The sequence below is a fragment of the Tripterygium wilfordii genome, chromosome 3 (genome assembly GCF_013401445.1).
Source record: "Tripterygium wilfordii isolate XIE 37 chromosome 3, ASM1340144v1, whole genome shotgun sequence".
Classification (NCBI taxonomy): domain Eukaryota; kingdom Viridiplantae; phylum Streptophyta; class Magnoliopsida; order Celastrales; family Celastraceae; genus Tripterygium; species Tripterygium wilfordii.
The window spans coordinates 8,885,511-8,901,283 of NC_052234.1; the positions used below are offsets into that span (position 1 = coordinate 8,885,511).

A 15,773-nucleotide genomic window follows, 5' to 3' on the forward strand; every position below is an offset into this window, starting at 1 on the left:
TCATCTGAGCATATGGATTTCCTTTTACTGGCAATATTATGAGCCTCGTTGGTTCCAGAAGGTTGTATTGGCAGATTTATTGTCATCTTCTACTTAATAAAATGCAATCCTCCCGTTTCAAAAAAAGAAAAATTATAAGATCGATTCAATTCAAATGTAATTAACACGTAATTGGAATATTTATTTAAGAATATGATGAGTACTATCTCTTTATTATATAAAACTAAATTAAAAATTCATCCCAATCCCACTTCCACATGGAAACAGATTTGTTTAGAGTTAATTAAGAGAGAATAAACTTCTATTGATTAAAGATTTACTGAGGAAGACTTTAGTAGATGAAATTTATGTGCTCATACACACATTTTATTAATTGCTCAGGAATGGTCGAATTGGATTGAGAAAAATAAAAACTTTTATTTAAGAGATTCAAGTTCAAATTGAGAACTTACTCGAGTTTTACATCGATTAAAACCGTTTTTCTCTTTAATTTGTTTTTGGTGACCAAGGAACCACCAAGTTCAGTATGTCTTTCGGATAGCTAACCAAAATATGACCCCACATTTTACCACCGAATCTATTAAGTGGATTCTGCATGTATGTTTATAATCAATGATGATTTTACATGTCACATAGATTTGAAGATAAAACGGTAGTTATATTTTGAGTTTTCAAGTATTAAGGAACAATAATTAGTTATTTATGATATCCTATTAATTATATTTTGGTATCCTATAATTTTGTCTTCCATTTTTGATACAATGTTCAGGATTTTGGCGCCCTATTAATTTGTCTTCTATTTTTGATACAATTTTCAAGATTTTGGTAACCTATTATTTTCTCTTCCATTTTTGATAAAATTTTCAGGATTTTGGTACCCTATTAATTTCTCTTATATTTTTATACGATTTTCAAGATGTCGTTATCCTACTAATTTATCTTCTACTTTTGATTCAATTTTTAGGATTTGGGTATCCTATTATTTTCTCTCCCATTTTTGATACAATATTAAGGATTTTGGTGCCCTATTAATTTCTCTTCTATTTTTGATACAATTTTCAGGATTTTGTACCCTATTAATTTATCGTTTACTTTTGACTCAATTTTCAGGATTCTGATACCCTATCATTTTCTCTTCCATTTTTGATACAATTTTCATGATTTTGGTACCCTATTAATTTCTCTTATATTTTTATACAATTTTCAAGATTTCATTATCTACTAATTTATCTTCTACTTTTGATTCAATTTTTAGGATTTTGGTACCCTATTAATTTTTCTTCTATTTTTGATACAATTTTCAGTATTTTGTTACCCTATACCCTATTAATTCATCTTCTACCTTTGATTCAATTTTCAGGATTTTGAGTTGCTAGGATACCACTATATAAGAGGGTGTGGAATTCAAAAATTAAAAGAGGAAAAAAAAAAAAGAAAAGAGAGAGTGAAACAATGGCATCGACAAAGCTCCAATTAACCACTCTTCTAATTCTCTCCATCGTCGTCCTTGCTCAATCCACCAGTATTAATCTTTCTCTTTTTCTTTTTAATTAATTTCCTCCATTATAATTTTTAAATATCATTTTTTCAATTATAAGGAATTTAATTTAACATTTTTTTTTTCTTGTATGTATAGGTACTGGATACGGTCAGTGCACGTTCCTTGGTGGGTGCGAAACCAAGGAGGATTGTTTTGGTCCGTGCGCGGCGGCTGGTTTCAATCCTAGTGCTGTTTTGTGTATGCCAAAACCTCCCGGTGGATACGGTCCGCAATATTGTTGTTGCTTCCCAAAAACAAAATGATCTATGATGCCCATCATATTTTTATTTTATTTATTATGATCATGGAGATGTAATTCAATTAATATTAATAATAAGAATGTTGTCCTGAACCAAGAATTTGGATTTGGCTTTACTAGATGTCTCTTTGTATCCGTGTGGTGTTGTTTTTCATGATATCCAGAATCGTGCTCGACTTTACACATGTCAAACGATCTGTCAATTTTGTGGCACATCACCTAGCTAGATGTAGCTCATTCATCTTCAGAATATGTCTATTTGTTTGAGAAGTGTCATCTCTCGATTCTACCTTATGTAGAAACTGATCTTCATTAATAAAATATTTTCTTCTTCTCAAAAAGAATCTTATAAAAATTTTAAAATCACATTTCACTTGGGGTATTCTAGTTGGTCAGAAATGAATCCAATCACATTTCTCTTGTCCTCTTGGATAAGTTTTCTCCTCCTTCTAGGGTTTCCTATGGGAGAGATTTTCTTCCCACTTTTCATTGATTTTGGTCACTGGCTTTGATTCGTTTAATGATGGATGATGATATGACATCAATGTGGTCTCAATTCCATCTAACAGAGGTGGAAGGTAGCAAGGTGGTGTTCAACTCTGAATCGCTCTCGGCTATGGATAAAGCCCTCCCAAACCGTCTCCTTGCAAAGGTTCTAACATCGAAAAACTTCAGTCCTGAAGGTTTCAAATCTACGATGAAGGGAGCCTGGAAACCTAAAAAGGGGTAGATATTGGCAGCACACACGAACACGGAAAAAAAAATAGGCCATTCAGCGGAACCAAAAATTTAGGGCAGATCCAACGGACGGAGGAACTCGATAAACCCATATAGAAGCTTAAAGTAGAGAGATAGCTTCGTACCGATATGCAGCCAAACAACAAGAACTACTCCCAATAACCCGCATTTTCGTACTGATATAAGAGTGAGGGAGATGAGAAAGTGACTATGAAACAGTAAGGTTACTTGTAACGGATCGAAGTGGCATTTCCTGGAAGACATTAAAAGGCAGCAGAAGGCAGAAGATTAACAGGAGGGCAAGTGGAGAGTCACACGGCAACCAATAACTTGAATTTAATACAATTAATCATTAGGCTATAGGCACTAGACTGTTTTTATGTGGCATAACAAAATTGTGAGTGAACTTTCTCTCAGTTTCAAATCTAAGTCTATAGTATTGTATAAATATAAATAAATATATAGATATATATATATTATAATTATTAATTTATTCCTTAGTTCATGTTGATTTAATTACCTAATTTATATTGATTTAGGTTTAGTAAATCCTTAACTTATAAGTTTTCCTAATTTTATTAGTTTTCTAACTCTATTCCCTTATAAATAAGACCTCTCTTTAAATTTGTATTCAATCCCTCACTCTTTTCTTTTAACATCCCTGTTGTCTCGACATGAAACTCTCCTTCCCCAAGCCCTCCTCAAAAGATACCCCAGCCTTCTGCGATGAAGATCTGTTCTTCACAGATGAAGACCGAAAATTCATCTCAGAATTCGACCCATCTAAGCCTCAGCCTATACATGTCATTCCTCCCAAGGAGTATGAAGGGCAACCCTTGAAGTTATTACCTGGTTTGAATAACTCATATGCTTGGAATCTCCAGCAATCAATGAAAACCGATGCGTCCGTGAAAACCGATGCGTCCGTGGATGGAGCGAGCAAAACGCACGGATCTCGTCGTGATGAATGGCCACCGTCGGTGGATAATATTTCTGTGGATAGGTTGAACTTGCAAGAGGATCCAGGGTTCGAGCAGTTTGCAGAGGTGCCGGTGGAGGGTTTCGGTGCCGCTTATCTTGCTAGATATGGCTGGTATGAAGGGGGAGGGATTGGCAAGAACGCGAAAGAAGAAGTCAAAGTGAAGAAGATCCGTAGACATATTGGTAGGCAAGGAGTTGGCTTCGCATCACAAGAGAATAGAAGGGAAAGAGAGAAATACGAAGAAGAAAGAGAAAGATAAAGGTGGGTTTATCTTGGGTAAGGATGAGATGGTGATTGCAGGTAGCGATGTGGAAGGATTTTGGAAAATTGATTGCTGATAACAAATTATCTATATGTTATGCTATATATCTCGGTACACTATTGATGCCAATTTTCTTTGTTTTCGTTGAGTTTTATTTGATACTTTAAATTAAAATGCAAGTTTCATCTTTGTGATTTTTGGTCTTATGGTACTATGGGAATTGTTCAAGGTTTGATATATCTTATCGTATTTGTTTATGTATTCAATTTTTTATATAAATATAATTCATCGTCTCCAAAATTGAAGCTGAATTTGTCTTTTAATTATTGAAGATTTACTGGATTTATGTAACAACCAATATATGTGCATAATTTTGCAATTTGCACCTTGTGACACACTGTCAAGTGAACTTTCAAGTTGCAAGTTAATTGAGGTTTGGATCTTAGAACATTATGGGTCAATCTCTAAGGTTAAATCTAGGGATAAAAGAGAATGTTGGAGTGCTGGGGAAAAAAAAAAGAAAGGTTAGAAAAAAACAAGAAAGCTTAGGGTGAGTGGTTTCACTTCAACTTCAACTATTATACTTCCACTATAGGAAAAGACACGAGGTGGCCGGGATGATCCTCTATACGCTTGTCTATGTAAACAAAAAACAAAAAGCAAGATGGTACCTGGTTCAGTGTAGTAGCATTGTAATCTGTACTTGTGTGCTTTTGTATAGAAAGGACTGCATAAGCAAACAAAATTAATGCATATAAATGCTTCAGATAACACATAAGAAAGCATCAAATAAACCTTGCTAAGAAAATCAATAAACAAACAATACCTATCCCCAAAATTCTGGCTGACATAGTTTCGTTCATAGTTACCGGGATGGTCAATGCCCCCTCGTACTCCGAATTGGGACGTACGTCCCGGAACAGGTGATGTGTCAAATATATACATACATTTGTGCATCCTTTGCACATAAGTTCATTGCATTTTGAGTTGATTAAGAGTTAATATTGCCTAAGAAAGCTATATTTGCATATTGTAGGTGTCAAGGCAAGAAAGGGAGGAAAAGAGTGCAAAATGAAGACTTGGAGCCCAGGACTAATTTCCGATTGATCGGCCATAATTTCCGATCGATCAGACCTGCCAAAACACCTAAAAATATCATCGAGACAGATTGTATTTCCGATCGATCGGACTATTCCCGATCGATCGGAGTACTATTCACAGCAATGGCAGTTTCGCGGAAAAGACCCGAATTCACGTGTTTCTAAGCCAAAACGACCCCAACTTGTTTTGGAAACGACATAAGAGTTTGGAGAAGTATAAAAGGGCATAAGATAGGGTTTTGGAGGAGAGTTGGGAGGCTGGGGAGCTGGATTTCGTGCTGCCTCCATGGGAGAGCTTGGAGGTCACCTTGGAGCTTGGAGAAGAAGAGGATCTACAAGGGGGTTTCCTCTCTCCTTTTCTATCCTAGTTTCTATGGTTGATTTCCTTTGTTTAATGATGTATTTTGCTTCCATGAGTGGCTAGATTTCCTACTAGGGTCTTAATGTAACCAAACCTTGAAGATTCAATAAACTTGATTTCCTTATTTCTTGATTTCTCTTTCTCTCTTGATTGTCTATGGGTGTGATTAATGCTTTTGAGTGTTTGGCCATCATTCAATTGATTTGCTGCCTAGATTGAGACCGGAAGGAGATATCTAGGGTTTGCCTCAAGCCATAGATGACATAGGGTGCATGAACCATAGGAATATAGGTTTGTGACTTATGCAATTGCTAAATGATTTCCATAATTCGTAATGAGTTTTTGATATATTAATCCAATTGTTAGGAATAACAGGGATTTATATTGAAAATACATTTGATGTATCTAGGAATAGAACATTGAATAGGTTGAGAAATCGATTGTCATTATTGAGAGATGAATTAGGGATTAAGGAATCAAGGGAATTGAATTGGATAGGTGAGGTGAAGTTAAGTACCCTAGTGCTTTCCATCCTTGATTTCATATTTGTGTTTGATTTGTTTTTGTTCTTTTTAATTAGTTTAGTAAAAATCAAAACCAATCGCTAATCATTTTCTCCAATTTACATAATTGTAGCTTGTTTGACATTGATTTCTTTTGCCAACACATCCCTAGTGGAAACGATAATTTATTCATCTTTATATTACTTGTGCGATTTGTGCGCTTGCAATTAAATCCATATCAAGTTTTTGGCGCCGTTGCCGGGGATTGAGGCAATTGTTTTTTGTGTCAAATTAGGTTTTCAATTGTGTTAATTGGTTTTTATTTTTCTGTAGAAATTCTTTCTCTTGTATGAGCTTGGGAAGGCGTTCTATTAATCCGGAATTAATTGGTATTGATTTGGAGATTGAAAGGACTCTTCACAATCTTAGACGGGAGCTTACTAATAATCAAATGGAAGGCATGAGAGACAATCAAGAAAGGGGGAATGTTGGTGATCTTGGTGGAGCTTTAATTGTGAATGATGGTAATGGTAATGGTGGAGGTGCTAATGGAAGAAATGGTGATGAAGCGGTTGAAAACCCTCCTAGGCAATTTGATCCTCGATCTCTTGAGGATTGTGCTAAGCCTACTTGGGATACAAACCCTTCAAGCATCCGCTATCCTCCTATCAATGCTACTAATTTTGAGATCAAGCCGGCTATCAAACATATTTATAAGTTGTGAGACAATATCACCATCAATCTGAGTTTGTATGCTGGAATCACCGAGGGCAGCCACTCGATTAGCCACTTCATTCTCAGTATCATATATGTATAGTTGAGCGAATTGAGGCCTTTAACCATCCAATGGAAGTAATGATCCGATCATATGGTGATTTTGACCATGTAACCGAAGTATGTAAGGTGCATCACCATCATTAGTAGTTTGGTCAATTTTGCTGTCAGTAGAAGTGAATGCAAATATGGAATTGTAGCTCCTTATTTGCTACCGAAAGAGCTTTGAAACATTGCCCCCATTATAATCTAATAAATATTTCAGTGGCTCAGGTGCTTCTTTTAGGTGCGGAAGCTTTATTCGCCCTTGCCTACAATAAAGAGAGTATACCGGAGTTGGGGAGCTACCAGTCTTCACACGTTCTTCAAACCAAAAAATAGTGTCGCGATGTGCCAAATATATACATGCATTTGTGTATCCTTTACACATAAGTTCATCACATTTTGAGTTGATTAAGAGTTGATAATGCCTAAGAAAGCCATATTTGCATATTGTAGGTGCCAAGGCAAGCAATCGAGGAAAAGAGTGCAAAATGAAGATTTGGATTCTAGAAGCGATTTCCGAGCGAAAGGAAGGGACCCCCGATCAATCGGACCTACCAAAACACCCTTGAATTCGTGGAGACAGAATCCATTTCCGATCGATCAGAAATTTCCTGGTCCTTCTTCGTAGTCGCCTAACATGACCTTTGTCATTCAAGGATAAAGAATTAGAGGAATGACAAAGGCTATGTTAGGCGACTACGAAGAAGGACTAGGAGATCTTCATTAGGAATTGAAGTGGCGAGATCAAAACAAGGAATATTTTTTTCTCATAGGAAATAGGTACTAGACATACTGTCAAAAGTTGGATTATTGGATTGTAAGCCAGTAGATTCTTCGATCATTTAGAATCATAAACTTGGAGATCATACAGATCAAGTACCAACAAATAACAAAAAATATAAAAGGTTAGTTCATAATTAAGCTGATTAATCTATCTCATACTCGCTCAGATATTGCCTACGTTGTAAGTGTTGTGAGTCAGTTTATGCACTAGCCAAGTATCACATGGATGCCGTAGTCCAAATATATTTTTTCTGCTTTTGATATCTGCCTTATTGTCAATTTAGATAATGTGCCAAAGTAGGAATCTTGATTCTGCTTTTGATTAGGGCCTACCTTAGATTAAGCGTAGTGTTATTTTATGAAGAACAATACCACACGGATACAAAGAGATGTCTAATAAAGCCAAATCCAAATCCAAATCCAAATTGTTGGTTTAGGACAACCTTCTTATTATTAATATTAATTGCATTACATCACCATGATCATATTTTAGATATTTTATGCCGAAAGAAAGTATGCAATTGACTTTTTATAAAAAAAAATGGAAGTGGAGACAAATATATTAAAGTGGGTGTGCCACTGACTTTTTATTAACGAAAATGGAAAGAAAAAAAACACATGTGGCAATCCAACATAGCCAAGTCTCTGTGACACTTAAGTGGTATGTCCATGTCATTGTAAGTGTAAAAAAATTTTAATTCAAAAATTTGACACCCTCTCTCTTATATTAACTCTACCGTCCACTCACCTTCACTCTCTCTTTCTTCCATCTCTCTTTTTGGTAGTCGTTTCGGTCGGAAAATGGATGGAACAGAAGCGTCTTATTTCGGGAAGACTAAAAGTGGTGATGGTTTCCTTCAATTGTAGTAATACATTGTAATTATACGTTTCTTCCTACCTTTGATTAAGTATGATGATATTAGACAAAAATACTTAACATAGTTATGCAGAATAAAGAAGTTGTTTTAACAGTGCTTGGTAACTTTTGTGTCCAATTTGCGCCTTGCGAGACGTATGGAGCAATATGTATAGGGTTGCTAATATATATATTTTCAGTAAAAGCTAATATGTCTTCCCCCTAGGTTGGCCATCTTGTCCAAATTAATTGTAATTGAGACCTGAGTTTCAGGGCCTAATTTATAATGCCTTTGAAGAGAAACATTGAATTCTTCTCACTATATATAATTCATTGATTTCAAATTGGTTAACTAATAGGCTTGATCCAAAATAAAATCCTCGATGAAAATCATGCATTAAATTTTATACCACAATTAAATTGGATATATATATATATATACCTTGTATAAGAAAGTATATGTAAAGATACAAGTGAATACTTTTTATTTTCAGGGCATGTACCTCTATCAAATTGGCCCAATCTAAAAATTAAATTATTACCTAATTTTAATTTTTTTATTTCTTTTCTATTCCATGTTTTGGTTGAATTATTATATATATATATATATATATAGATGACCGATGATCATATCCTACAAGATGGAAAGAAATGCACTTTAATTTCTCTTCCTTTTTTAATCCAATTTTCAGGATTTTGAGTAGCTAGAATACCACTATATAAGAGGGAGTGAAAACCATCTCAATTAGTAACAAAAATTGAAAGATTAAAAGAAAAAGGTGTGAAACAATGGCATCGACAAAGCTCCAATTAACCACTCTTCTAATCATCTTCGTCCTTGTTCTTGCTCCATCCACCAGTATTTCTCTTTTTATTTTTAATTTAGTTTCTCCATTATAATATTTTTTTAAAAAAAATTAATATTATATTTTCAATTATAAGAAATTTAATTTAACATTTTTTTTGTTGTACGTATAGGTACGGCACAAGGTGACTGCACATTAATTGATCACAAATGTCGGGGGGCTTCGGATTATCCTAAGGAATGTTATGGTCCGTGCGCGGAGGCTGGTTTTGCTTGGAATAAAGCTTCGTGTATTTCCGGGACTTGTTGTTGCTTACCATATTGATCTATGATGCCCATAATATTTTTATTTAATTTATTATGATCATGGTGATGTTGTAATGCAATATTAATAATAATAATAAGGTTATCAATTTGGATTCGGCTTTACTATAATTTTATGAAAATTTTAAGATCATATTTCATCCAGGCTGGTCGAGAGAATGAGTAGAAGCAGATATTTCTCTCTATATATATTCATATAATATAACATACATAAAATGTATCACGCGACTTTTTATTAAGTACTAAAATTGATCTTTTCCACCGTCAAATCTTGATGAAGGGACAATTAAGACACTTGATTTATATTTCAGACCATCTGTATTTGTTTGTTTTTTTGTTTGGGTTTATCCCGATACAGTGTTTATCCGGTTTCATTCCGATGTAGTCCGAATTTTTCTAAGCTGTTTTCGCGACGTTAGGTGTAACGTTTGCTATCATGAAATGAAATGCTGGGATTTATACCTGTTTAAAAAAGGAACTAAAGTTGTGACGAATGTTATTTTTAAAATTATTTTAAATTAAAATAGTACGGTTATTAAAAATCAAAAATAATCTAAATCGATCACTACTCTTCTGTTTTTATTAGGTCTGATAAGTAGAACTCCTACATTAATAAGATCGATTCAATTTAAATGCAGTTAGCACGTAATTGGAATATTTAAAAATGTGACGAGCACTATCTATGTACTATATAAAACTAACATTTCATTACATTTAATTTGATAGATAATATCATTTCAAGTAGTTTTGCTAATGTAAATAGACCTAAAAAAATTAGGGAGCAGTTTCCTTGAACCTATGTAGAAGATTTTTGGAAAATACCAAAGTAATATTATTTTAGAATTAGCACACCCAAACATTAATTCTTGACTCTACCCCTTGCTTACAAAGCACTCGAGTTTTATATCGTTTACTTTTGACTCAGTTTTCAGGATTTTGGTACCCTATTAATTTCTCGAGTACTTTCGATTAAATTTTGAGAATTCTGTTACCCTATTAATTACTCTTCTACTTTTGATTCAATTTTCAAGATTTCGATAGCCTATTACTTTTTCTTCCCTTTTGTAATCCAATTTTCAGGATTTTGAGTTGGTAGAATACGACTATATAAGAGGGTGTGGAATCCATCTTAGTTCATAATAAAAATTGAAAGATTAAAAGAAGATTTGTGAGACAATGGCATCGACAAAGCTCCAATTAGCTACTCTTCTAATTCTCTCCATCATTGTCCTTGCTCAATCCACCAGTATATATTAATCTTTATCCTTTTTCTCTTTAATTCAGTTTCTCCATTATAACTTTTGAGAAATCTAATATCATTTTGCAATGATATGGAATTAATTAATTTTCAATTTTTTTTTTTGTGTTGTATGTATAGGTACTGGATACGGTCAGTGCACATTCCTTGGTCAGTGCCAAACCAAAGAGGATTGTTTTGGTCCGTGCGCGGCGGCTGGTTTCAATCCTAGTGCTGTTTTGTGTATGCCAAAATCTTCCGGTGGATACGGCCCACAATATTGTTGTTGCTTCCCAAAAACAAAATGATTTATGATGCCTACAATATTTTTATTTAATTTATTATGATCATGGTGATGTAATGCAATTAATATTAATAATAAGAATAAGAGGTCAGCCAATTGTGTGACCCACCATTTAACTAGTCTAGCTGAAACAGACATCTTCTGATGATGTTTATTTGATTGAGAAATGTCCTCCTTTGATTCTACCGACTACCTTATGTAGAATTTGATCTTCGTTAATGAAATATTCGTCTTTTTCTCAAAAAAAAATAATAAGAATAAGAATGTTCTCCCATACCAACAATTTGAATTGGGGTTTACTAGAATCTTATTATGAAAATTTTTAAATCACATTTTACTTGGGATAGTCGAGTTGGTCAGAAATGAATCCAATCGATTGGAGGATCCAAGTAGATTTTCGACAAAGATCTTGAATTTATTGACATACTTAGAGAAAATGGGGCAGTTAAAGTATAGTTATGATTTAAACCGGATATTTCAAAGTGGATGGGATTATGGGTATCCCTAGTCATTCCTAGATTTTATTTTTTTTTAAGTGTGAGAAATGAGAAATCAATCGTTAGCATTTAAATAAATAAAAGTACTAGGCATGACCATAGGGATACCCATTGTCCCATGCTTTAAAAAACAGAACTTTATAGTATAATACATGGTAATTATATGTTTCACGCTACCTTTGATTAATTCTCATGATATTAGACAAAATTATTTACCTTAACATAATTATGGAGAGTGAAGAAGTTGTTTCTAATAGTGCTTGGTAACTCTTTTGTCCAATTTGCCTCTTACGAGACATATAGGGTCCGTTTGGAGCAAAGGATAAGGTCATGTATAGTATAAAATTATCCTTTAATGAAATTATGAGGTGTTTGATGGTTTTTAAAAAATTCAAGATAGTATAACTTTATACAAATTGAGACTCTTATACGATGCAAGCCGTATAGTATTAAAACACCTCCAATTCGTTTTAATTTTATACAAAGCATATAGGATAAGAGATAACATGACAAATGATAAAAACACCCTCTTAAAAAAACCCTAGTCACTTACCACTTAAAAAAAATTAACCATACTAGCCACAAAAATCTAGTGATTTTTTATCTTTATTTTTTCATAAAAAATAATTAAAAATTTTAGTTTAGGGTGGTTCAGACATATTAACCCATATCATATGCTATCATTTTGTCTAACAATAAATCAAACATTGTATTGTATAAGAATTATACTATACAAGCCTAGATTTTTTTCCAAACATTAGATATGATTAAATTACACATCCACTTATCCAATGATTAACTTTTACATTGAATAGTAAAATTATACTATCTTATACGGAGCTCCAAACGATGCCATAGAGGAATATGTATATACTATATAGAGGAATATGTATATACTATATAGGGTTGCCAAATATATTTTCAGTAAAAGCTAATATGTCTTTTTCCCCCTATAAGTTGATCATCTTGTCCAAATTAATTGTAATTGAGACCTGAGTTTCAGGGCCTAATTTATAATGCCTTTTGAAGAGAAACATTGAATTCTTCTCACTAAATACAATTCTTTGATTTCAAATTGGTTAATTAATTAATAGGCTTGATCTAAAATAAAATTAGTGATGAAAAAAAATATATAAAGATATAAGGGAATATATAATTTTATTCCTGTACAAAAAAGAATATATAATTTTATTTTCATGAACTAATGTACCTCTATCAAATTGAGTAATTGACCAAATCCATGAATTAATTTGTTACATAATTAATTCTTTTTTATCAATTAGTTTTGGAACAGAATTATATATCCAACGAGAAAACACATGAACCGCACAATTAAAATCCATCGTTTGTCATCAGACAACACAAATTAATCAAAAGCCATCAATGACCAGACGCGCGAGTACGAAATAAAGAAGGCAACTCACCAGGAAATCATGCAAATTCTACCAATTTTAACTATAAGTAATAGATAGATAGATAGATGGATCAGAATTAAAAGATGGAAATAAATCATTATACACATTGTATCTATTAAATAAATTGAGATGCATTTTCGATATATTATTTTGACTTTTTTTTTTTGGTTATTTGTAATTTTGACTTTGATGCATTGATTTGTTGTCAATTTAAATACTCTCATGATAATTTCTTTGATTCATTTAATTAATTACCACTTATAATACAATTGGGGTTACTATAGGAGACAACTATATAAACAAGTGTTACCCTCCCAATCTTAATAATTACAAATAACAATAAAACACAATAGAATTAAAAGGGCAAAAGCAATGGCATCATCATCATCAACAAAGCTTCAATTGGCTACTTTTCTCATTCTCTCCCTTATTGCTCTTGCTCATTCTGCCAGCAACTTCTTACTCTCCTTTCAATTTAATATTTTCCAATATATAGGATTATAGTCTAATTGTTTTTTGTGTAGAATATTGATTAATTTGATATATATATATATATATATGGTATATGATATAGGGATTATGCCAGAAGACCCAGGGAGTGATTGCACCTTTTTTGGAGAGTGTCATACAAAGACAGATTGTGATGGATCGTACTTAACACAAGAGTGGGGTGAATTGTGTCCCCAAATTCCGATAGGAATCTCTTTTTATAATTTAAAAGGAAATCAATGTCAATTAACAATTAGCACACAAATTTGAACTCTAATGATTATCCTAATCAACATTCATTTCAATGCAAGATGTGATACAATATGGTGAATGATCAATTATCAAATAATCAAGGAATTGCAAAAACAGTTTTTTTTTCAAACAACACACTGCGCACAGATTTTACAACTCAAATTTCACCTAGCAAATCAAGTCAGAATTCAATGAAATTTGGTATGCAGTATCACAACACCCTAATGAATACTATATCAAAAATTCAGATTAAAATTCAAAGTTTAGCTATGTGAACAGTGCACGGACAGACTAGTGGTTCAAAAAATTCTGCAATCAAAACACTTAATCAATCAACAAGCAAGCAATGCAATCAAGAAAGTCCACACAGCAATTTATAGTAGTTCGGAGACTCTTCTCCTACATCTACTACCTAGGTTCACCAACCCAGGATTTTCCAACCTCCACTAAGGATGTGGTTTTCTCAAGAGCTCCACAAAACTCACAAGGGTTTTTAGGTCACCCTCAAAACTGAAGATTTCAAGATAATCTTCAAACTTTACAACCAAGGGTTTCAAGCACTCCCTTAAACTCAACCTCAACAAGGTTTTTGCCCAATGAAGGGACTTTTACAAGTGTTCGGTATAAATGGTTCACTCAAGGTTTGCACTAAGCAAATGGGGTTGAGGAACACTCAAGAATCACAATATCACCTCACGGGTTGGATAGAAAATGAAGAATAATGAGGATTTTCGAATCTGAAAATAAGAAGCCAAATGAGAAGCATTCCCTCTTTGCAAAAGCAAAATAGTGAGGAAGCCTTTAGAGTGGCTTGGGTAGAAGCTTGGATTCAATGGCACAAACTAGCTTGAAAGCTTTGAGAGCAAGAATTTCTTCAATATAATTTTGGCTTCTCCAAGTTGGAATGAGGAAGAACCCCTCTTTATAATTTACCAAGCTCTTGTGATTTCCACCATTGGATCTTTTTCTATCTTCAAATCTCGACCTTCAATTACATGTGCAAATCTTGGCCATTGAATGAATAGATCATTAAATCTTGACCTTACAATATGTAGCCGTTGCACTTGCATTATTTTCCAAGTCTAGCTTTCCAAGATTTGAGTTGTCATGTGCACTTGCAGCCATCTTTGACAATTTGATCAAACTTGCACCAAATCTTGACCTTGGTATCTCCAACATTTTTGTCATCTTTGACCATTTGATCAAACTTACACCAAATCTTGGCCTTGGTATCTCCAATGATTTCCTACAAAATGTGTAGCAACTTGCAACCATCTTTGACTCCAAAAATCAAGTAAGATCTTCTTTTAAGTCAAAAATTGCAAGCAAGAATATGGTCTTATGCACAACCATTGGATTCACCTTTTAAATGGTCATCTTAACCCTTCAAGTCTTGTTGTAATCTGATCCATTCATAATTCAAAACAATTCAATCTCGGCCATAGATTAGTGTACCGTTGGAGCTTGTAGTCTTCAAGAATATCTTCATAATCTAAGTCTTGTCTAGTTGCAAAATATACTTTCTCATCTCTTACAAATTTCAACCATTGCATTTGTCCTTTAGCTTCATCAATTTTCTTCTCACAAAAATCTTATCATTGACCTCAATAAAGGAAGCATGTGCAAGATCTTGTTTGATGAAGATAAGAGATCCTTCACATGACCAAACATGTCCCTCCAATCTTGACTTCAAACTCTGAATTTGGCAGCACCAATATATCCATATTATACAGCCCTAAGGCTAGTTCCAATCATCAATCAAAATGCCTTAGTGGAAGGTTGATGAACATAGGTTTTTCTTGGTTTTCTAGAGATCCAAGCTCATACTTGAAAACCGGACTTCAATTCACTTGAGCAAACTGAATTCTGAGTGATATAACATCCTCATGATGATTAACCTACAAAGAAATAGGAGGTAGAACTCCCCAATTGCATGTAAGCTCAAAGAGCTTCATATAGAGCGCATAGGTTAATTACATTAGAAAAACAACCCAGAAAATTCGTATTACTGCATGATAAATCATTTTATATATATTAGAATGTCCACATAAAATTTCATAACAATCGGAAATCGTTTGGTCACTCAACCAAGCAAATAAGTCACTAATAGTGAAACCGATAAATTCTAAGTGTAAATTCAATGTTATTTTGCAAACTTAGTGTAAATGACATTTTCTCTTGAACTTTACTAAGTCAAATATGTTCATAGTGATGAAACTAAGATGCACACGAAATTTCATTTAAATC

General features: G+C 33.5%; 1 protein-coding gene across 1 annotated transcript; it reads left to right on the top strand.

Annotated features, from left to right (window-relative positions):
- The first annotated feature begins 3,211 nt into the window (after positions 1-3,211).
- LOC119985610 (protein MOS2-like) lies at positions 3,212-3,942 on the top strand. The gene has a single exon (XM_038829898.1). It carries the CDS (start codon positions 3,212-3,214, stop codon positions 3,776-3,778), a length of 567 nt encoding a protein of 188 aa, XP_038685826.1. The 3' UTR covers positions 3,779-3,942.
- Positions 3,943-15,773: the final 11,831 nt, after the last annotated feature.

Excerpts from the sequence above, each read along its gene's own strand:
- LOC119985610 (XM_038829898.1), top strand. The coding sequence starts at position 3,212 with ATGAAACTCTCCTTCCCCAAGCCCTCCTCAAAAGATACCCCAGCCTTC.